Genomic DNA, 24863 nt, shown 5'->3' with positions numbered 1-24863 from the left:
CTGTAAATATGGAGTAGTCCCTTTTTAAAGGCTGATCTCCAGACTACTTAATACAGCACAAATTTGAGATGTTCTGTGGAGTCCGCCCAATTTACAGAGTAATTATTAGCCATATTTTCCATTAACATGATGGCAGCATATTCTGTAAGGGCAGAGCCTTAATTTTAAGGACCTTTTCAAAATGAGCCCAAGCCTCGGCTTTATTTTTAAGTCACAATGGTGATGCCTTTTTTCCTGCCACACGTGGAAGGACTGCTGCGGGCCGAAACAGAAACCTCAGATTCCCCAGGCTCTTATGCAAGTGGATTCCACACACAGAGGGAAGTTTTGCTTACCTGAAACAATTTCTAAGACTAAGTCTAAATCTGGAATATCCCAAGAGAAATACGAACTTCAATCATCCAAATCCCAGCAGACACACAGACTCCAGCCTAAGGTCTGGAACATATTTAATCAATTCACTGTTTTAATTCTCTACAGTTTTATAAAATAGCCAATACTGCAATAATAACAGGGCCAAAAATTAATTGTACACTGGTTGGTGAATTGCACAGAAATATCAGGCAGCACTGGTATTTATTGCAGTAAGATAATGTAGTTGGTGCTAAGGCACAGCTACACCACAGTAAAAATAGGTGAGAGACAGATTCTGCGTGTGTGTGTGTATACGCATGTGTATGTATATATGTTCATGCAAGTGCTGCTTTCCATTAGAAAAGCACTGGTTTTACTGGTAGCAGTGCTACCTGTATATACACACATTTATAAATACCATTCTGCTTATACACAAGCATACAAACAGCACAAAGAGGGAAGAAACAGAAATTTAAACTGTTAGGCAGTAAGAAAATTAATTAAGAGAAAATTGGGTTGAATTAAAAATGGCGAGGAAGGGTATCAGAAATATTAGATAATGGGGAAAGCTCTCAGAAGTAAGACAAAAGCACCCCTTGTTTTGCTCTTTTTGGACTAGACTTGACAAATACTCCAGTGTTGAGTTCTAACAAAGAGACAAGATCACATTCTAGGTCTTTTTGTTCTGCCTTTAACAAGTCTTCATAGTGATACACTGATGAGACCAGATACCAGATTGTTATCTAAATTCAGCTGCTAAATTCAGTGTTAAGACACTAAGTTCAAACCACACATTGCCACATTTATTTCACAAGTCGAGCCTGAGGATGGATTCCTCCAAGATGAAGCAGCCCATAAGCATCATTCTCTCCCTCTGCAAAGGTACTCTAAATGCCAGGGAAACAAAATCACCGTAAGGCTCTGACAGTTCACCCTTCAGCACACAGACTGCCAACGCATCTCTACACTTATTGTCCAGACCGAAGAGGAAGCAAACGCTCAGTTGCTGTTTGCATAGAGGCTGCTTGTAATTCGATGTAATGTACTGTACATCAGTCAACACATATTGAAGAGAGAACATACACACTGCAGAGAAGGCAGAGAGGCAGTGCTGACATCTAACACATTTTATTTACCCTATTGTAGATGTTCTTTGAGTTCATCAAATTACCAATCAATTTATCTAATCTCTAAAAGCTGGTGTACTGAGGTATATTAACTACTAAACTTTACAAGCTTTCAGCAAAATACCCATTAAATGGATGAATTGAGCACAGGGTACTGGAAGTCAGTTTGCGAGCTGGCCAACGGCAACAACGAAGCAACCTCTCGCTGCAGACAGGGAGACAACGGAGAAGCACTAGGAAGCCAGCCTCTTCTAGATGCTGTTCAGCCCTAACGGATACCGGCAGAAAGAAGAAATTAGGGATGCCGTACTCCTTCCTCCTCCCCCAGCATGACATTTAATGTCTGTGAATAACTGAAAAGAGGAAGAGGATGGGAGGTCAGGACCGATTCAGATGACAATTTCAGAAATTTAACGCACACACAGGACAAAATCTTTAGTTCTCTAAATATCAAAGGCTGTGCCCTGAGAGACTGCTAGAGCCACCGCTGCCTGAAAGACTACGTCCACACAGCCTTCAACAGACAGCCTGAGCAACTGCTAAGCAATCTGGATGATTAGGATGGATCTTATCAGCGTATTTCAGAAAACTATACTGGGGATTATTCTTCTTGTGTTCAGAAGATTAAATCAACAGTTTGATGAACGGGATGCTTCATTATATTGTTCCACTGGCCTGAAAGGCAAACTGCATTTTAGGATCACAGCTGTTGTAGGTTCACATAAAGCACTGCTGGGTTTGCGGCAGGAAGGGTTTGCAGCAGGGGCAGGGGATGAGAACTGAACAAATTAGGTAAGAAAAAAAAACCCTGAAATTGTAAAGAGTTTTGTAAGGCTCAATTACAAAGGCAGGGACAAGAAATACTTCTGAAAGGGAAACACATTTTTTGAGACCAGAACTTGGTTTCACACTAGCTGTTCTTCCTCAAAGTACCCCACAGCACTGGCTAGAGCAGTAAGCTAGTGGCTGGCAATACAGTGACTGGAGGCAAACAAAGCAGCCCTTACACACACAGCAATAGCTCACATGCAGCCCTAAGACATTACAGGCCATTTTATTGAGAAAGTAAATGGTGCCGGTGACACCTGCCAAGACATATCAACTATTTAGAAAAGGGCACTGAATCTTTAACTCCCAGTGAGAGGGCAGAGGGTTCGTTTGAAGATAACACCTCAACATGGCTTGCTTTTTCAAAGGTAGGCAAGTGCTCTGTAGGTCTCGTGGATACAGACGCAGCCCGAGATCTCAACTCAGGGAACTGATTCCTCAGCCCCTGCAACAGAAATCCCCTGCCACCTTTGCCAGGTGACATCAGTTTGTTCAGCCCCGCAGAATCTGCTGAAAGTTGATGATGAAGATGCAACATGAACTTATTATTCTGGAAGGCTTTTTTTTCCAGGCTGCTGTCACTTTCTCTGCAGAGATTTTTATTGAGATGAGTTACTGGCCAAAAACCATAGAAATGACAGTGGACTCACATGCAGGGGTGACCTTGGTGCCCCAGAATTGGGAGACTGCTCCAAGAAGAAGGATCAAGGCCAAAAAGAATAACAAACAAAAATAAGTTCGCCTCCTGTTCTTTACACATCCTAAGTGCTTTACAAACATGAATTAAATGGTAAATGCAAGGGCAAAAGGAGATTAATTTAAACAAACCAAACAAGGTGAATGCCACACACAAAATTACAAGATTTGTGAAGCTAAGCAGAGAAAAAGGTGCAGTCTACCTTATTAATAAAAAAAAAAAGTATTTGTTTAATGCATTCCTTTCCCACTTGCATAAATACTCTACAGCTTATGAATACCTCTTGTGCTACTTACTGTTCTGAAAAACTAGAAGCAGAAAAGCGTTGCATATTAATGTACACACTGCTCACAGTAGTTCACAGCCACCTAATAAAAGACAATGTGGGAGCTGGAGCTCAGGAAACTCCAAACAAAGAAGAGACATCATCTATAGCAAGGAGTTGCACTTCACCTGCTGAGATTACCCTTCTCTGCCATTTTACACTACTCCAAAGAGCTGCCCGTATTTTGCTATACTGTAGCACTACCCTTAACCTTTGTCAGGTTAAACCCAGCAAGAGGCCAAATAGCAAAAGGAGTCAAACAAATATTTACTTGGGAGAAAGTATGCAACTAATATGCTAAGTGAAATCTCCTGGCATCCGAAGGGTTCCAGGAGAGACTGCATTTCTTTCTTATCATACTTTTTAAAGGATGTTTCTACCATTTAGAGGAAACAAGACAATGCATACATGGAATCCTTAATAAAAATCCCAGTTCTGAGCAGTATGTATGTTAACTATTTATACCAAGCTCCCTCCATCTCCCTCCCTCCCTGCTTCTCAGTAACATATGAATGCATGAAAGAACATCAGCTTAAGCTTCTCAAATTGAGTGTTTCTAAGGTTTTCCTTATAGATTATCAGGTCCAACTCTCATTCTTTCTACCCAAAGAAACACTACAGTACAAAATCTCCTTCAAAAAAGTTAGGACAAGATCCACTTTTTGTGAAACAATTCCAAATTACATGGATGAGATGTAAAATTACTCTAAAAAGTCAGAGTTTGAAGTTTAACAGCTTATAACAAATTACCCAGGTCTCATTACTGGATTACTTATTGGAGATTAGACAGTCACATTGGAAACACAGGTGTGGAATGGCATGTCTGTATCACCAACTCCAAAATCCTGCAATTATACACAGTCATATAAGAAATACTCAGTTCAAAGGATCTATTCCCCGTAATTTTTCTGATTACCAAAATCCTTCAGGCACTCCAAAACAAAAAACATACAAGCAGCCCAAGAGACTGAAACACACAACTACAATGAGTTAAAGTGAGGAAGACCAAGGGCATCACCAGTGTCCTCATCCTCTGCAAGGAATTTGTTCAATAAAATTTGATTTTAAAAAAAAAAAGTCTAAAAAGCATGCACCACACTGCAGGCAGAACAAAACCTACCACCCCTTCACACACTCACAACCCCTGACAAACTGATAATGAAGAGCGCAGTGGGAAGAATACCTCCCAACAACAAATCACAGCATTGGTTTAATCCCAGTACAGCTAATTCATGCATTCAAACCTGCACTCAAAATAGCTGAATGCTGCTAGTAGCAGTAGTGCACAGCATTGGCTCAACACAAGTCAGAAGTGTAAATCAAGCATCAGGCACTACAAAGTAACAGAACCAAACAGTGATTCTGATATAGCTACCATATATGTTCATGCTCCACCCATATCTTGAGCACTGTATGCACAGTTCTGGTTCACACCTCACAGAGAAGATTAAATAGATGTGGAAGAGTTTCAAAGAGTTCAAAGACGACCAGCCCAGATGATCAAAGAATTTGAGGCAAGTATCCCATATACTTGCCTTGATCTTACACTCATCCCTGGACATCCACTTTCAGTCACAGCCAGGACCACCTTACTGAACCAGATGGACCTTGAGTGTGACACAGCACCGCTGCACTCACCGTCTTACTTCTTCCAGTGTTTTAGTAGATGATGTAGGGAAAACCCCAAAAGCTGAAACACTGAAATTATTTTTCCATACATGCCCTTTCCTGTGAAAATTTTAATAAGACTGTCTAGAGAAACCGAGTTTCTCAAGATCTATTTGAAATAAGGTACACCCATAGTTCATCTCATGCAAAACTAAAGGCAAAGCCTTTTTAGCATTTTTATAGCTTTACTGTTTCACAACACTTTGCCCTCCCATTATAAGCTATTCCATCATATAGATGGAATAACTGAGATAGATGGACTAAGTAATTGTTTCAAACTCCCAAAAGAGAAACAGCTATTAGAAAATGAGCAGTTTTTTGCTTCCAATTCTGTGCTCTGTCCAGTAGATTACAGTACTCTTTCAGAGATTACAAAATAAAAGGATAATGTATTCACACAATCTGCTGCATTCAACGGAACTACTGAGTTCAATTCTGGTCAATACATCTCAAAGACAGAGCCGCAAGGGGGAAAGGGCCCGAAGACAAACAAGTAGAATGAGAAACCTGGAAAAAAATCATTCACACAAGCAGAGGCTGAAAATGTAAGGACTGCTCATCTTAATGGGAAGGTAAAAGAGGGAACAGATAATGAATAATGAATTTATTTCTTTCACATAAAGGATATTAAATGAAAAAAAAAAGTATTTGAAACTGGTAATGGAGAATTATAGAGTACATAAGTTAACCTGTGGTACACACTGCCACATGATATCGGAGGCAAAGAGCTAAACAAGGCTTCAGGAAAAACGTCTGAGGCACATAGAAGAACCATGGCAGTAATCCAAGTTCCATTACGGTGAATAAAAATACTGAATGAAAATAAACTCTTTTAAAGCAGGGCATGTGTCAGCCTCCAACTGACAACACTTAGGAAAACTTTTCTCAAACTTTTCTCCAAAAGCTTTTTTTGTTGTTTTGTTTTGGTGAGGTTTTTTTGCATCTTGCTTCAAAGTCTTTGAAAACTGACCACCGTCAGAAGAAACAGGACAGTCTCCATGTACTACGTTGTAAGGAGTATATAACACAACTGTTCTCAGCATCCTACCAGAAGGTACTTAGTTCAACATCAACCGTTCAAAACATCCTTCAAAAACAAATATCTAAGTCTCCCACTGCTAAATTCTGTGATCATGCAGAAGTCGGGACAAAGCTGACCTGAGGTTATAGATAGGCACAGCAGGGGAAAAGAGGGGGGAATTCCTGACAGCCTGATCCTTAGAAGCAGAAATTTCAGCTTTCTAACTCCACACTGAGCCACCACATTCATTCACTCCCAGCCCAAGACCTCCGAGCTACCAGTGACCACACTCTAAGTGACCATCCCCTCTGAAAACAGTGAAGAAAGCAAACTTCTATTTCAGAGCTCCTCTCCACCTCATCCCTTTACCAATAGCTTTATTCTAATATAGACACACACATACATACACAGATATATAAAAGTATATCTAAGCCTAAGTTGGAAGGTTTTAGCACAGTGGAAGGAGAAATAAATAAATAAATAAACAAACAAACATCAAGGTCTGTATGTATTCAACAAATAAAAGCAGAATAATATAAAAGCAACAGCTAATAAAAAAGATTGTTCTGTGCTGTGTTTTCCATCTTTCCAACCATTATAGGAATAAAATTATCCACAGAGAAGATCAAAAACCTTTTTCAAAACTAATACAATTAAGCTTTATTACACTGTTTCAAGTACATTTCTCTCCTCTCCCTTCTAGCTCCCCCCACCTCCCACTCCAATCCAGACTAAGGGTTAGAGGCATTCTTCTATTTTATTATCGGCAAAATGCTAGCGTTTAAGGGTCAGGAACTATCTAGTGTTTCAAGAGAGGAAAGAACACCTGCCCTTCTTATCTATTTGCTTTTGTACACGTAGAAACTAGAAGATAGTTTCTATACAGCTCTGCGGTTTGAATAGGACTATGGGCAAGCCACCTTACTCCCCTGAGTAGATCCTGCACTAAAATATCCATAATCTTGTTTAAAAAGTTTCCCTGTAGTAAAGGACATGGACCTGAAAAGGGAAACCCAAAATACAACTAAAGACCTCAAAAAGAGGACACTGCAGCCTGGACACAAACTTCTCCCCACTCCACTGTCAATAAAGGACAGACACACTTACAAATTTTCCCTGCAGTTTCCACTTCATGAAACCAGATCCAGAGAAAAGAATATAATAGAAGCACACAGCATGAGACCAAGAAATTGCAAAAATTCCCTTTGCATATGAACATATGGACAACTGTGATAATTAGAACGATAGCTGCTAGATTGTTTGCAATTTCACTGAACAATCCCCATTATCTAGAAATAGAATTTAAAAATCTGAATGCAACACTGAGTGGTAGTTTTAATAGTTTATTTTTTAATGAACTGTATAGATTAAAGCGTTGCAAAATTGTATCATGTGAAATTGCTCATGGGCATGTTTTACCATTAGTGGCTTAAAAAAAAAAATAAATGCTGTATGGACAATCATGCAGTAGCAGGGAACAAGAAAAGGAATAGATGTGCCGATAGTTTTCTACCATTTCTGTAATCTGCAATTTTCCCATGTTCCATATTCACCATCAAGCTACATGTTGGTAGTAAAGCTGATTGATTTCTCTGTCTCTTTACAACCCACCTTTTTCATTGTTTGTATTTCTTTTTAGTCACATAACACAACTACAAGTCAGATGTATGCAACTCCCTGTCAGGAGGTCTAATTGCTTCAAATTGGAGAAGATTATTCTCCACATTTATTAAAAAATAAAGACTACTTATAACATTATTTCATTTTGCCAGGAAGTGAAAAACACATTAGTTCACAAGGAACAGCATGGCTGCTCCTGTTTTTATGGCATCAATTTTTAAAAACTCATCATGGTAAACAATTAAACAGAGAAGCAAATCCCACGTTTAGGGGAGAGATTCAAATCCCTAAATGGATTTTCAAAGGTCATTTCAGGCTTAAAAGATGCTTGACAGTGTCTCTTTAAATCAAGTTCATTTCAAAGGCTTATCCAGCAAGAAGCAGGCAGTGCACTGCAGCACCACCCTTTGAACTGCTGAGCTCCCTAGAGAAAAATTAATAATACAACTTTAATTCATATTTATAGCAAGATTTGTGGTTTGCTTTGTGTTTTTTAATTTAGGAAAGGATTTTTAACAAAAGGAATTAAAAAAAAAAAAGCACTTGTTTTTTTGAACTTAGCTTTCACCTAAACCCCATGGCAAAAAAGAAAATAAAGTTTGAATTACTTTATTAAAAAATCATCCAGTTAAAAACCTCTTATCTTTCAAATGCGAGTTGTTCAAAAGATTTTGTTTGTACAGCTTTTTCATCACTTAACTATGTAAGGGGTGAGGGGCAGACAGATACTGGGAGCTGACAGTTCCAGGTTTCAGCACCATGCTTCTTGTTTCTCTGCTCTTTGGATCCACACAGATCTGCATCCAATCCCATTAGTATTCAGAGGCCACAAATAAAAGGCAACTCAGCCTTACCTTCTTCTCAATGCGAGCCAACTGCTCTTTATAGAAGGCCTCTTGCCGCTTCAGCTCTGCCTCCCTGCCTTGCAGCTCCACAGCCTGGGAAGAAGAACAAAAGAGCATCAGTAGAAGAAAAAATTAAAAACAAAAAGTGTGAGTGCAAGGAAAGCACATGGAATGCAGACTGGAAGGAACTAAAAAAAAAAAAATCATTGCTCAGGACTGGTATATAGGATCCCTCTCGGTGGAACTACAAACCTTCAGTACTGCAGTTCATTTTGGATTATCCCCACAAGTTTGAAACGCTCTTATTAGTATCATACTCAAATTCATAACCTTGATTTTATTTCTCCTTATTAAATGAAAACATATAATCACTGAAAGGTGACACCTTCCTATTTGCCTTTTTCAGAACTCCACCTTATCCAAGTCTTTGTTTTTCATGAATCATGATGTTTATTACTCCACTTCAATGTTCTTCACCTTACCTTAAAAATAAACCTCAAATCCTCCACTTTATAAACACGCACCCCTTGGAGTGTCAGAAAACTTCTGTAGATTTAACAGGTCCCTACAACCATGAGGAAGATCTGAAATACAAGTCTATGTTATAACATTTTTATAGCAACACACATTCTCATTTGCTTCTACACACATACATAGGACTGCCTTAATAATTAAGTACTGTCTCCACACACTCTCTGTGCATACACCACCAGCACCCCCAGAGTTCCTCTGGCTGGGTGCTGCAGATTTGGAGGGGAGATGTGTGTCAGAGAATTTCTCTTCCATCTTCCAAAGTATAAGTGCGACACTTCCCAAAAAGCAAACTTGGTATACAAACACATGCTTAACATAACCTGGTCATCAGCTAAACAATGATCAATTGTGTGGTTACAGCAACAGCTTTTGCCTTTTAGGTCTTTACAACCAGCAGCACTTCACTGCATTAAGAAAAAATGGCATTGATGGACCCCGCACCAAACTTTTTAAGCTTAAAAATAACAAGCAACAATAGCAAGAAGAACAGCACTTGTTTTTCTTCCTCTATCCCACCCCAAAATCTCTGGGGCCACATAAGTTATCACCAGGCAAGAAGACCTTTCAAAACTAGAATTATTAGTCCATTTAACATGAACACAAACCCTGCTAATCTATAGCATCCCAGCAGCATTGCTCTTAACTTTTAATGATGATGGTACAATCACAGAAAATGCTGGTCAATATGATTAAGCAGCTGGGACAGAAACATCCTCATGGGCTCAGACCTGTCATTTTACGGCCAACAGCCATTGTTAATGAGAAAAATTACATCTGAAAGCCAGTTGCTGTGCATTTCCTTCATTCTACTCCCCTGCTGATGGAAATACAGTGGTATAATAGGGCTTAGAAGAGATTTTAAGCTAGGCAGTGAGGGACAGTTGCTAAGCAAGCAAGAAAAGAAGTGATACATGAAATAGGGGGTTTGCAGGGGTGTGGTGGTAGCATCTGTTTGTTTGTTTTTAAAGGAAAAAGAAATATTTTGGTTCCCATGTTTGTCATCCAGCCAACAGGGCCAGGGTAAGGCACAAGCACTATAGTCTCACATCTAAATCCCCTTGCTCTCAAAGACACTTGATTAAAGGCAAAATCACTGGCTTTGGTTTAACCAGAGCTGCTATGTATCTTCCAGCCCACAAACCAGCTGAAACAGGATGGGAAGGGGATGAGAATCAGCTGCCCCATGCATGTAGCATGACCAAAGAGATATCACAGCAACAATAGGGGCACTGATGGGCACTTTGTAAGTGCCAAAATTATTACCATTTCTATGAAAAAAGAATGAAGGCTATCCTTCTGAACGAATACCCATCTTCTATACAGAAAAGAATATGCAATTTCAACTGAAATGAAACAGATGTAAGAAGGCAGGGTGGTCTGGTGCATGACCAAAGGAACCTGATTCTCCTGCTGATTTTCTGCATAACACCCATAAAATCAGATTACTAAAGAAGTGATTTGTACTTCCTTAAGGAGAAAATAAATAAGGAAAAGAAAGAAGAGTAACATAGTACTGACCCCTCTGCACAATTCAGATGGAAGGTGTTTTTGATATGAAGTGTATTTCAAGAAAAAGGGGGGGAGGGGGAAGAGTCAAAAGATCAACTTTTAAAAATGCAAGAAAGTTTCTGCTTAACCTAAATAAATTAATTATGTGGCAGTGCTACTCCCCTGGGGTAGCAGACTGTTTTGGGAGCACAAAACCAATACATGTAACAACTGGTGGACAAGAGGCTTTATTCTGTTTCTGGCAAGACATGGATATGACATCTCTGGAAGGGAACACAAACCAAATACCTAATCTTTCAAGTGGCCTGCTGAGATGCAGACACATTAGAGGTGTGCTGATCTGCATGATGGTGACCCATGGACTCCCAAGCAGACCTGACTGGAGCTGGGGTGCCCACAGTGAATTATGGCCCCACACCAATGCACCCTGCAGCAGACAGACATTCTGTTAGTGACTTCCCTAGGGTCTTGCAAAATTGATGTCAAAGAATCAAAACCAGATCTCCCAACTGCAGACTACAACCTCAGTATATAAACCATTCTTCCCCCTAAGTAATTTCTCCCATACTATCTCCCATTATCTCCCACTTATCGCCCATAAATTGTATGATGAACCAGAGGTTGCGCAGAAAATTTTTACTCGCAACTCAAACATATTTTCAATGCTTTGCTTGTTTTCAAGAGCTGCTGATGTTTCAGTGCATTGAAGTATACTGAGAAACATTCTATTTGTCACAGATCTGCTTGAAAGTTGCTTTCTGTTTCCCTCTATCCCCAGCTGTTATTACTAGAAACTTTAGTACACTTTATGATGATGTTTGAAGTATGAATTGTACAGTCAGAGCATGTGTCATTTGAAATGTTCACTGTTCTAAACTGGGTTAGGCAACAAGGGACATTTTGTATGAATACAGGATATTTATTAAGAGTTTCTCTAGTCCTGCTGCTTATTCCCCACCTGAAGTCAGAAGCCTGTGATGTCCCAGACAGAACTGGCTGCTATGGAGATGATTACAATTTCACAGGGGATTGAGATTGCAGGTGCCAAACAAAGCATCAGATACACTTTTCACATAAAGGCCTTTAGAACTAAAGAAGGAAAGAGAAGGGAAGACATGCATGATAACACACCGGTTTGAAAATCATATATCAGAAAGTTGCATTTCACAACCACGCTGCAGAAGCTACATCTGAGCTTGAACATATCATGCAAGAGATGACCAAAGCCCAGAGATGACATCTAAGAAACTGTAGTGCAGAACACAGCAGAGAGTGTGATGTCCAAGAAGCATGAAGACAGAAATAAAACAGAGGGAGGGGAGGAAGAGTGTAGTTAGTCACAGAACACATGAATGCACCCAAAACTTAGAAAAGTAGCATGGGACAGCATGTATTTGCAAAAGAGAACGTATGCAATAGGCAATTGCTCTCTGCACAAAAACTAGGTATAAGATATATTCAGGAAATGCTAAAGAATTCCCTGTGATGTGTCAGAAGTTACAAGCATTGCAGTCTTACAAAAGGACAGTGAAGGTATACTATTACCATACTACTACAGCTTCCATGGGCATGGATCCATGGACTGGTTGGGGGCTCTTTCAAATTCTTCCTACGTTTTATCTTTACACTTCTTCCACAGCCCAAAGTTTTTCAGGTTATGTCAGTGCTGCTTTGAATGGTGAAAGAGCTAAGGCAGAGTCCTGTGCGATTCCCTGCCTCCTCCTCTCCCTTTATCAAGTAACCCGTTTAGAAACAAACTGAAAGCACATTTCTAAAGCTATGTATTACATATTGGTTGAACTAAAGAATTCAAGCACTGGCCTGCTAGCTGACAGGCAGGCCAAAGGAAATATTTTACAAGCCTCTTAATTGAGGTAATGAAATATTACTGGTTCATTCTCTATGAACAAAGCCAGACACTCTTAGCCTCGCCCTGAACTGACACCAACACGTGACACATCAGACTGTGACCTCCTAGAGCTGGGCTTAACTCTAGATACATCCATTCACAGATCAGCTTTGGCTTTGCCCCCCACAAAATATCACCAGATTTTTATTATTTTTAATCACAGTCCCTTCTCATCACCTTGTTAAACATGAAAACTAGGAAGGAAATCTGCTTGAAAAAAAGGGAGTTTTGGCAGGGTCAGGTTACAGTAGGGAATGTGGCACCCAGGAATAAAGTGCAGCAATAGCACAGCCCACAGCTGACAGCTACCATCAGGCTGTCTCTCTGCAATACTGTTGGGATTCTGGGATTTGGGGAGAGGGCATGGAGAAGACTCTATTGGAGGGGGAAAAAAAAAAAATAAATCCACACCCCTCTCTGCAAAGGGCAAGTCAAGTTAAAAGGAAAGGTCCATACCTCAATCTATAAAGAACTTCCTCAAAGGCAAGTCACAGCACTTGGCAAGATTATTGCAAAAATATTTATCTTCTTGGCAAAACACATTCACCAGTCACAGATGAACTAGTGAGATGACGCCTAGAGAGTCAGTCGGAGGCAATCCAGAGAAAGAAGCTACAAGGATAAAGGAAAGGTCCTTAAGTCTCTACTAAATACCTTGTTTCTACAACATCCTGTCTTTGCTGAGAGGAGTTATCAGCTTCCCCCAAAGGTATCCAGTAACATCTCTGCAGCAGCACAGCAGAGGTGTCTGGGCTGGGTACCTCAGCTTGCCACACTTCACAACTGCAAATTCTTATACCTCATGCTTTCCCATGTCTCTTCCAGTCCTGGTAGCAGTCCAGGTGGCAGGGGAGAAAAACAAATGCTATTAAAGGCTCCAAGACTAGAAGAAGGAATTGACAGCAATGCACTGAAGAACAGAACTAGCTCCAAAATTAGCTAGCTGGCATGTTCTTCACCAAGCCTAAAGGGAATACGGCAGAGCTGAAAGGGCAACACTGAAACAGCGAGAAGCAGCTTGCATGCATCATGCCTGAGACTGAACAGCAGAACTTTACATGGAGGCTTATACTGGACAGCTAACCATAGGGGAACCTTGACTCAACCTCCCCTTGCATCAGCAGAAATATCACCACTACTGTGGAGCTGCCTGCAGTCACTATTCCAGACATGTGAGGCCTACAAAATCACTTGCTTTTTGTCCTTTATCTCATTCTGTTGAAGGCAGGTGACTGCGTTTTGTTTTGTTTTAGGACCCAGATGCAGACTCATGGCCTTAAAAAGCAGTACTGGTGTAACCTTCATTTCCTCCTGTTTCTGCTACTCTCTTAGCCAACAACACACATCACCAGATCAAGTTGGTTTCAGCAGCTGTAAGCTACACAAAAGGAACCAGTGAAAATCTTTATGGAGGAAATAATATGCAATTTTCTAGCTGAACACCTTTTAAAATGTAATGACAGAAAATAAAATCCTGCATCTGTGCTCAGCAATAACAATCTGTACGCGCGCAGTAACAACATGACACTTGGAATAAGCAAGATCCAGACAAAAAAAGAGAGCTTACCCAGGCGTCCAAATCCGCAGGCTTGGAATAAAGAGAGCACAAGCGAGAAAGGAAGGGAAAGAGAAGAAAAAGAGAAATCAGTGATTTATGGAGGCTGCCTGCTGCTGCACAATATAGCTTTTAGGATGACAAGTTTAGAAAAGTTCCTTAAAAATGACAAGCATCTTAAGCAGTGCAGTGCTGTCCTCTGTTGGAAACTGTGCTATTAAAGCAAAACAAAAGCACATGCACCCCCAAAAATAAAAACAAAACAAAGCCCCCAGAGACTGCTGCAGGATTGCCCCATAGGGTGGAAGCTAAGCAGACAGCTGTGAAACAGCCAGTTACAGGGAGTCATGCAAGGTGCTGCAGCATGTTAGAGATGCTGATATCCACAACACGCACCAATGAACATGGCAATGCCAGGCATACTCAAAAGGAGGTGGCCAACAACTGTGCTGTTTCCAAATTACCTGCAAAGAACAAGTATCCTTTTGCAAGGGCATTTTTTAATGCACAAGCTGACCTACATAGCAAGTCATCTTCTTTACTGGACAATTTCAAAGAGTGCTTCCTAATAGAAAGCCAGTTGACCAATCAGATTTCCAACCAGATCCCCCTTCATAGGCAATTGAACACATCTTTAGTGCACTGTCCAAACCTCTGCCAAATCCAAGCTGCCTTCACCTGCCCCTTCTTTTGTCAGCAAGCCTATTTAAGTATGAAGACAAGCAGACGAAGCAGGTTGCAGTATCAACTCCTATTTACTTATTATTAGTTCTTAACACAGTAACCCAGCAGCAGCAAAGCAAGTACAAGATGATAAGCATTTCATGCCCATAACCAGCTCCTTCTGAAGCCAAGGCGCTTATAAGGCAGCCACAGCTCTCATTTGTTGTCAAGGGCTGCAAGCCTTCCCTGCCTCTCAGGGCTACATTCAACCAGCAGCACATTCGCTAAGCAGGAACTTCAGAAAGGCTGGTCTTTTTTATTATGATTATTTATTTGAGGGGAGTTGACAGGGCAGGAGGAACTTTCCTCTTGGTCATAGTTCAGTGCCAGAGGGAGTAGACAGTGGAGTGCAATATGTTTATGGGATCTGCCATCATTTTAATGGCACAAAGCAACTACTTGAGGTAACTGAGGGATGATGTGTCATCAGCTACACGTGTCGTCCATCCTCATCCTTTGCAACAGCTGAGTGGGCTGGAACCAAACATCTACAGTTCAACTGGGGGAAGCCAATTCTCCCCTTTCTGCAGACAGGTTTGATATAGCGGCATCAAGTCCTTGGCCGAACAAACCAATACACAACAGGTGTTCACCGGTAATCACTGACTGATCTTGACAAAAGCCTGATTTGAGTAACATTTTTCTTCTGGCTGATTTTTACAGTCAGGACAGATGTATTTAGTTTTGTTTTCACACTTTAGTAATTGCAAGGCTGTCCATCCTCAGCAGATGGGACAGGAGGAACACAGGTCTCTTTATGGTGCATGTTATTATTTCAGCAGGTAGGTCATACACATTGGTAGCTCTTTACTGGATGTACCTCTGTCATCCCTGGGGTGCCTAAGCCATTAACTGTCACATTCCTGCTTGACAAACACTTGCATTACAAAATGAACACGAGGTACTAACTCAGTGGTACTGGACAGTTGCTGAGAAGAGAGGAAGAAGAAGGAACCAGCCCTATCACTGAGAGGCGGTGCCTCTTATACCCCTATAATATAATGCAAAATAGCAGAATTACAGTTTTAAGAAAGATAACACTGTTACTAACCACAGGGCATCTCTTCTGCAGGTACTGCCAAAGGCTTTAATTTTGTCATCTTTCAGGAGGGGGAAAAATTATTACTCCAAGAATAAACAGATACACCCCACTGAATGGAAACAGGAAGATTAAAACAGGTGTAGATGCAGTAGGACATATTCTGTGTTGGGAAAAAAACAACTACATTTGGAGTGAAGCACAGACTAAATAAAATATAATAATAAAATAATACAAAAATGAAAACTCAAGAAGGCTGCTGGTTTAAGTTTTGCTACCTCCTAAGCATGTGCCAAGATCTCTTTGTAGACCTGCATTTACCAACTTTGGCTGATAATAAAAACCACAGCGTGTCCACTAATATTTTCAAAGTTTAAAGAAACTGTTTAAGAAATGAGCAACATCTGGGTTCCTTGCTTCCTAACTGAATGAATTTCACTTCCAGCTCCCAGCTTGGGGCTTATGAGTTTTATAATCCCAGCCCTGGGACACAAACCATCTTTCAGCACCCTTGGTCAATACTGCTGAACTCTTCTGCTAAAACAAGGGTTCATTTCTCTTCCAGGTAACCCACTGGATAGCAATCACAGGAAGCTGAATAAATGCTGGACTTAATTGTTTGGGGTCAAAACGAAATCAAGATATTCCTCTTGACTGTATCAGAGGCAAAAGTTACTGAAACAGGGTCTCAGGCCAAATCAGCAACCCCTGTCCTAGGTATTTATATGGGGGAAAAGATGACACAGTCCACTTGGAGAAGACTCTGGCTAGATATGGGAACTACGTAAGTAATGCATCTGTGCTTCTGAAAATTTCACATTTCAGCACTGATTATTCAGGCAGGGGATGCTTTCCCACATATGTATCAACAGTCCAACTTTCAATGAAATGAAGATTACAGCACCAAATTAGTATTTCACACACAGGGACAATTTCCAGCATCTTTTCCCAAACCCATACACCACATCACCCATATATGACTGCCATAATGGGCACATCACTCACGCCTGTCATGGTCTGGGCAAATGTAAAAATGGCAGTCAGCAATCAAAACATAGTTCTGCAATTGGCGGTGAGGGAGGAAGGGATCAGCACGATAAAACAGCGGCCTTAGGAAGGGAAATGCCTTTGTAACCTGACTGGAACCAGCTTCACCCTAGATGTCCATTACCTTGGCATAGTCAGTAACTCTGTCATATAACTAATTTCACTACAGCATGACCAGTGACTCAGGAATCCAGACTACCAGCTTTGTAGAGATCTCCTACTGAAGAACTCAATACAGAGTATTTTTAGGGGCACTGCCAACTTTGGGAGTGGAAGATACGAGTGGGAGATGCGAGAAATGAGAGGCAGCAGGTGCCCAAAACCCTAGACAGCTGCTGGCAACAACTTTTGCACTCATGTCAGTATCTGAAGAGCTCTGCAGCACATATTCTAACATCTTGATGACCAGACTTCATCACTGAATGAGCAAAGAGTCATTTCTTCTTAAGGCAATAATCCAGCTCTAAACTTTTCCATGATGATAGGAATTAAAGCATTTAAAGAATATATCTAGACATTCAGTATCCACTCCAGACCCTTAAACACTTCCAGTTTAGTGGAAAATTGAAGCAGTATCAGTATTAAATGTAATAAGAGTCAGAGATGTAACCAACTGACAAGGGAGAGGAAGCAGGAAGAGACACTGAACAGCAATCAATTTTGAGGAAAGGCTCTGATGAAATTGCTCAACTCTAATGTATACAGAGCATACACAATTCTATAAACATGAAGATGGGAAGCAGCAGAAAAACCCTCTGCCCTTTTATGATTCAGGGACAACTGCACTTCTAATACTTATGGCATTGCTGCAAATAGGTTTGCAATGCTGGCAGTTGATAGTTTTCATTTAAAACAAAATAGAGAAACCTATTTTATAAAATCCAAAGTAAACCATCTGCTTTCATTGCTTGCTTTAATACTTCAGCCCATTCCCACATTCTCCTTTTCCCATCACCACTTCTATACATGCATACATACAGTTTTCATTTTGTAGGCTGCCAACAGACAAGGCATTCAATGTCTATAGAAATCTTGCAGAGCGTAGGCTCTCTAGAGATGTATGCTCAAGATGCTTATTTCTGATAGCAGGTGAGTCAACAACTCCGTCTAAATTTTTACCTCCTTGCTTAAATTCCTACTCTGCCTGTTAGACATAAGAATCTCCAAGTCCCTGACCAATTTAGCCAAAAAAAAAAAAAAAAAAGATCTCAAGAGAGGGCATCATGAAATTCTACATTAATTACAACTTTCTATCCCAGAACATATTTCAGACCCTACTGAGTCAATGAGGTATTTTCTCATAAAGCTAGAATCAAAGGCCACTCAACTCTTCTTGGATTATTTCTAGCTCATAATCATTAATGCAGACTCCCATTATGCTAGCCTAAGGGTGGCATATGGCTTTCTAGGGATAGGACAGACGGGGGAAAATAACAGTTACGCATGCCTACATCCCAATCTCATTTCTGTGCATGCATATGGGGACATAGCTTTCTCTTGCCAGATTCTTAAATACCAAATATATTAGCTTCCGAGTCAAACATAGTACTTCAAACACAACCACTGTTTTGCAAAAAATCAAGATGACATGCATAATCAACCCATGTGCCTCCAAGCAGTAAAAATTATGAACCATGTGAGTTCAGAAGGAATTCCCTTCCCACATTTGCTCTCAGACACTACATGCAATTTTTACCTGCCTCTGAACAAAACAGATATTTATAGGCACCAGCCAATGGATACAGGTTTAATATAGTACAGTGAATACAGAGTTCCTGCCACAAGATTAGAAATCTAATTTCTTTTTATTTAAAAAAGATTATCTCAAATACTATACAGTTTAGGAGAAATACAGTTGACTTTGGGGCTGCTTTTTAATACAGGCAAAGACTGTCTTAATTACATACTTGAGTAAAAAAATTCTTGAAAGCCTTCAGTCATGGTCATGCATCCCCTGTCTGCCTCTATGAATCCTTCTGCAGGTAGAGTCACGTGCAGTTTCAAACATCACAATTTATGTTCTTACCCACTTTGACAGTCTTGTAAATTTTCCTGTTCTCCCTGCTCTTTCATCCCAGACATATGCAAAGCAGCCTTTACACAGCATTACAGGGTCAGTATCCTTCTGGGGGCAGAATCCAACCTACCAGTTTGCCAAGATGCATGTGGGAAAGACATACAGTAATCAACATTTACTATAAATCAAGTGGATTCCAAAGCCTTACAGAAAGGACCAAAAAAAGCATAGGGGACTCAAGTTTAAATAAATGGTCTGGGCTAGTACACATACACAATCATGCTTGTAGTAAGATGTTATCTATGGAGTAAAATGGAGTCAAAATATGTAGAAAGATTAATCAGAGACCGCCCAAGAAAGAAAAAACATAGAAGTGAGGAATTTCACCGCAATATCCCTCATTTCTATGATTACTAAAGAGACACAGGCAGTCAGCACTACATTTCCCTGCAACCAGTTCTGAAAATGTACCTCAGTCTTCGCCTGCAGCATTCCCTACATCCTAGGCCACAGTCAGTGTTATGAAAAGGCTGCCAATTAAGTTGTGGTTTTGAGCTATAGACAAAATGTCCACTAGAGACTCTGATTCTCGCTTCCAAAGCACTTGCAACCCACTGTGTGTTTTAGGAAGAGAATATACTGGTTCTCAAATGCATGCACTCTCGGCTCCTCACAAGGCTGTGATCAGAGAAAATGCTGCAAGGTTGCATCTTTTAATGAAGTCTGAGTATATCATAATGAAATCATCTGCAAAAAGAAGAGTGTAGATTCAGCAACAACAAGGATTTCAGGCTATTGTAAAACTGTATTCTTTATTTTGACATTGCAGTCTCCAGGGCATGATTGTATCAAGAGCAACTTTCAAATCTATGTCACTGCCAGCAAAATTTTGATTTCCATTTGATAGGACAATTTGCAAACAGCAGTTTTCTACATTTTGCAAGTGCTTAACGTTTGTAAGTACTACAAGAATTCAATGCTGATTTGATGCCCATTTACTGGGCAATGCAACAAACCCTTGCTCAAGGCAGATGGCTTGGAAAAATCGGGCAGGGAGAGAACATTCTTTCTATGAAGGAGCAGTACCTGGTAGTCTCTCAGCAAGGATCACAAACCAGGTGTTGCTGCTGTCAAGAAGAAGAGGGTATAGACTGGGTGCAGGAGGAAGAGTTTAAGCATTTTGAGGAATTTTCCTTAGGAAAAGAAAACAACATTTCACACTCAGTGGAGCTCTTGAAGCTCAAGAATAATGTCACATGCTAAGGAACCAGAGAAGTATTTACTCCTGGACCTTTTGATCAAAAGAAGGTTGAAATTCAGCTTTAAAATAGCATATGCTCTAAGTATAGCAGTCAGATGACCCTACAGAGCTAAGATTCATGCTTCATGAGTTTGCAAATTGAGAGTCAATCCAGCTCAGAGTATCACAGAACCCTGAAGACCGATTGCTGTATTTATTGTAGTAGATACTATTTACAAACATATATCCACACTGTTTGCTCTCTAATTACAGTTGGGGCACGTACAATCATTTACTTTCTATGAGCTCCTTTTGTACGCTACACCTCCAAAGTCAATGAAAGTAATTTTAAGAACCTGTTGATTGATTTATTGATCAAGTAAGTTGACCAGTGCAGTAGACTAGAAATAACCAGACAGGCAAGTGATTTGATAAATATTCCAGGAGACTAGTCACTATAGGCACTGAAAGTCAGTGAAAAAGAAACCCTCAAAGGCAGGTTCAGGCTTTTTTTAGAATCTGTATTAACAGTTGGCCCTAAAACTTCATTCCTTATGCAGGCCTGCTTGGTCAAGTGCACTCCCCAACCAAATGTTCGAGATAACTCTGTACAATCCAGTGGTAGCTATCAAATTCAGCAGAAGCAATTGGCAGAAGTTCAGCTCCTATTACCAGAAACAATGTGAGAAGAAAGAGGAAGGGGGGGTGAGTGTGTTATACAAGAGTGTGAGGCAGGAAAGGGATACTTCTATCTGACCAAGGCCATGGGACAGAAGAAACACAGGCAGAGCAGGCAGAGATCATTGTGCACAGGCAACTTCCAGTGCTTTGGACAGTTTTCTGGTGATTCTGTGGTGGGATTTCACCACAGCTTTCACCAAGCTCCAACAGCAAGGAGCAGGTTATACCCCTGGCCCACACTGAAAACCATAAACCCCATCTATCAAGTATTCACCGAGATGGCCTACTTCTTTCCTGTGGATTTAATTGTGATTTAATGAGTTTTTCAATAAAACACGTTGGCAGCTTATCATAAAACTAAGCTGAACATAACTTGTACTCCTTTTACACTGTCTGCTTGGTTCTGTGAAGAACTGTCATCCAACTCAAGCAAGAGGCAAATTAGGATTCAACTCTGTTGCACAGGAGTAGTTTCCTAAGAGGCAGAGGAAAGGTACACTAACAAAGCAGGAGCCAAAGGAAAAAGCTTACATTACTACTATTATTTGTACAATATTTTAGATAATCTTTTGGCACTATGGTTTGGGGGAGTTTACATTTATCCCCAGGGCAACAAAGGAATTAAGTGTCCAAGGATGTCAATAGATTTTTCCACAAGCATAAAATTAAAGCAGGAAAAAAAACCATTCAGGTGCAGACAAGATAAATTAGCAAGATCAAATTCAAAATCTCTCATAACCTCTCAGCATTTTTGAAAATAAATGCCACACTTATCCAAACCACCTTTAAAATAAAAACCTTTAAAAGCTTATTTATCTCATAATATTCTCCTTCCTGCCTGTCATGTAACGTATATATTACATACATATAAAATCAAAAGAAAAATCTACTCAAAGAAACCAGGACTCCAATGCTCCCTTTTCCATTTAGTGTTGGTTATACACCCACAGACCTTAAAACATTTCAAAGGATCAAGTTTTCCTTCTCATTAGTACCACCATCACGTTGTTCTGAACTGTGGTCATATAACCTTTTGCACCTTTTCACTCTATTGAATCAATCTCCCCTGGCAACTTCTGGTGTGGCACTCCGCTCCTCCTGCCTCCGGCTCTTCTTCCCTCACTAATTCTGTGTTCAGAACTGTGAAGCACAAAATTAGACGTTTCAAATTAAGCAAGGAGAGAGAATGAGAGAACCTTATTAAATCAACATTAGCATCAGAGTGTCTTTAAAAGAGAAACTCAATTCCAAAATATTACTCGTCTCTGTAAAGCTCTTTACATCGACAGAAATGAGACAGGCAGCAGCTGAAGTCATCTTCCTCTGCCCCCACCTTCCTCTTCATGCTGGTCACAGTGCTTGAGCAGTAAGAGCAGGATTCTTTTCAGACCACAGCCCCAGAGGAAGCAGAGCTTACCTTGAACTCACAAGCACTAGAATTGCCAAGTAAAAAGGATAAGGTCTATTAACATGGTGTTGGAGGAAAAACACACACACACACACACACACACACACACACACACTAACACACTAACACACTAACACACTAACACACTAACACACTAACACACTAACACACTAACACACACACACTAACACACAAAAGCAGGCTCCCTTCTCCTCACAAGCTTTCCACAACACTGGTTGTTCTCTCAAGTCACTTTACAAGTTAAAGTCAATTCTTTACTTCTTAAAGCAAGGCAAAGAGCCATTTCAAGTTTTAGTTTCCACTCTCAGTCCCCAACAATCAAAATTACTGACACGATGGTGACGACGACCATATTCTGTTCCAAAACACCTTAACTTTCTGAATGTGAACCTCCAGTTCCTGGCCAGATATCCTTAAACTCCTTTTCAACATAAATCACTGGAGTATCATACCATCCCCCTTGCTGGGTAATTAGACACATTGTTAAAGCCAGAAATCACCTCGGAGCCTGCACAGTCTTTAAACGTGACTTTCCCATGGCACTTCTTGAATAAGAGTTGATATTTGCACCTTGTGTCAACAGAATGCGTGTACACACCTTACATCATTGTGCAGCAGGCTATGTACTTGTCTGTTGGGCTGCCACCTAAAACAGGGAGTGTCTCACTATCTTGTAGGAAGAGTTTGTAATGCATGCTGCTAAGGAGTCCTACTAAAACAAATCCTACTAAAACAATTTAAGTATAAAAAAAATATATATATTTCAAAGCTATTTAAATTAATTAAAATCAATGTTTAGAGTGCCCATTTAGCTAGGGAATATGATCCTAAGGGCAAGTGATATGAAACTGAAGCTCAATTCCTGATGACAAAACAAAGCTTTTAAAGCATTTCTGGGCAAAACAGACACTACTCCAACAGAAATGGAGGCTGACACTTTTGATCACTCTAGTTCTACCATGCAATGGAAACTTCTGTATCAGCCAGACACTACTGAAAACTCTGCAATTCGCAGACAGGTTTCTAAGTGCAGACTCACCATAACAATAAAACAGCACTTTGAGAAGCCAGAGGTGCTGGCATTTCTGTCTTCAGAGCTGTAATAAAAGTGACCACTTCCTCATCTGACAGCCACACTTAGATGCCATTAACTAAGCTCTGGACAAAGTAGTTCCTACACCAGAGTTAAGACGAAGGGCACCAGGGAAACAGGAGGAAGGAGAAGGATAAAAATAACACCCACAAGAACTAGTGACAAAAAGCTAACTTGGTTGTTAAAGGGCTGTCTATGAAACACCCTTGTTTTGTAAAATTATCATTTTCACCTCAAAGGGCAACAGCAGCAATGCAAGACTGCTTTGAAGCCTTCCAAAACGAAAGGGTCTGATGAAAATGAGCAATTTACCATTCAATTATAAAAGCTGAAAAATGGGGAAAACAGAAAAGCCAGAATGAGGCACTGAACCTCCTGTCCTCGGGCTGCCCTCCATGCCTTTTAAGGCCAGTAAGAAGTCTTTACCAAAATATACTTAACAGTCTGCTACATGCCTTTCTTCCAGGAAAGGACAACACTAAGCAAAAATTGAAAACATATTTTTTCCTATTCTCTCCTGCATCTAATTTTCTTCTAGCCTTTCCCTAGCAGTCTGACACAGAACTAGAAGTGGCCTCCCACTGCCTGCAAGTCCCATCCCTTGCTTTTGTAGCGGTTATCACATAGCGCCTTCAATTCAGCGGGACAGTAGCTATAATGATGGCTATCTAAACAGAATTTTAGTAATAGGGGCTTACGAAGTTAAGTGCTAAACATAATGAGCAAAATTATTAAACTGATATCCCTAAATATGAATGCATTAGTTCATGGGATGCGATATAATTCTCCTGCAAGGCCCTCTTCTCTTGTATGCAAAACGCCAAGAATGTCAAAATGGAGCAGTATCACTTCAGCCTAAAAAAAAAAGCACTCTTATTTCAGAGTCTTCACCAGGTAATAGAGCCTGTTTTTCCACAAATACCAAGTAATTACTTCTCATTCACATACCCAACATTTTCAGTTGCCTCCATTTAGTGTCTCCATTCTGAAAATTTTTCAGGAAACAGTCAACTTTTACCAACCGCACAAAATGTACAACTAAAAGAAGAACAGAGGACACAATTTTTGTGCAAATTCCACCATCTAATTCAGTTTCTTAAAAATCATAAGTCAGTTTGATAACTCAGCATGTACCAACCCCACAAGCAATCAATGAAGTCAAGTCACTTACAACTGAAAGCTTGGAAAAGCTTTAAAAGAAACACAAAGTTTTAAAAACCTGAAAAGCATCAAGAACTGAACAACCAGAGGGTTCTGAGGGGGTTTATTTTTGTTTTCTAAAAACACACCATACTATTCACCTTCAAAGATCTCTGCAAGTATCAACACATCATGACAACACTTCTTGAGATAACTACTATTCCAAGAAAACTAAAGCACAAGAAAAATGCAATAATTTGTTCTGATTCATGCAGAAAATACTACACAGGATCATGACTGATAACAGAGACCCAAACCACAGAAGAAACCAAGATTTTCATCATCCATGTATTTGCGCAGATTACTGAAAGGAAAACAGTCACAGTGTACTGATGCTTGCCTGTTAATATCCTTCCAAGATGGTGCAATCAGAAAATTATCTCAAAAGATCTAAGTATAATG

At 40.2% G+C, this 24863-nt stretch overlaps 1 protein-coding gene across 10 annotated transcripts in view; it reads right to left on the bottom strand.

The window, feature by feature from the left end:
• Positions 1-24863, bottom strand: part of CHCHD6 (coiled-coil-helix-coiled-coil-helix domain containing 6) — a 117089-nt gene that overhangs the window by 65761 nt on the left and 26465 nt on the right. For 7 of the 10 annotated variants that reach the window (XM_041118625.1, XM_030043947.1, XM_041118627.1 and 4 more), the window contains 2 exons: positions 14005-14025; positions 8495-8578 (listed from right to left, as the gene is read on the bottom strand). In XM_041118625.1, coding sequence (XP_040974559.1) covers positions 8495-8578; positions 14005-14025 — 105 coding nt within the window. The remainder of the gene's footprint in view (positions 1-8494; positions 8579-14004; positions 14026-24863) is intronic. The other 3 variants (XM_030043948.1, XM_041118623.1, XM_030043950.2) reach the window with 1 other exon arrangement.

The sequence above is a fragment of the Aquila chrysaetos genome, chromosome 20, assembly GCF_900496995.4.
Source record: "Aquila chrysaetos chrysaetos chromosome 20, bAquChr1.4, whole genome shotgun sequence".
Taxonomy (NCBI): domain Eukaryota; kingdom Metazoa; phylum Chordata; class Aves; order Accipitriformes; family Accipitridae; genus Aquila; species Aquila chrysaetos.
Note: the sequence above shows the minus strand (reverse complement) of the source record. Positions and strands in the feature narration are given on the sequence as shown.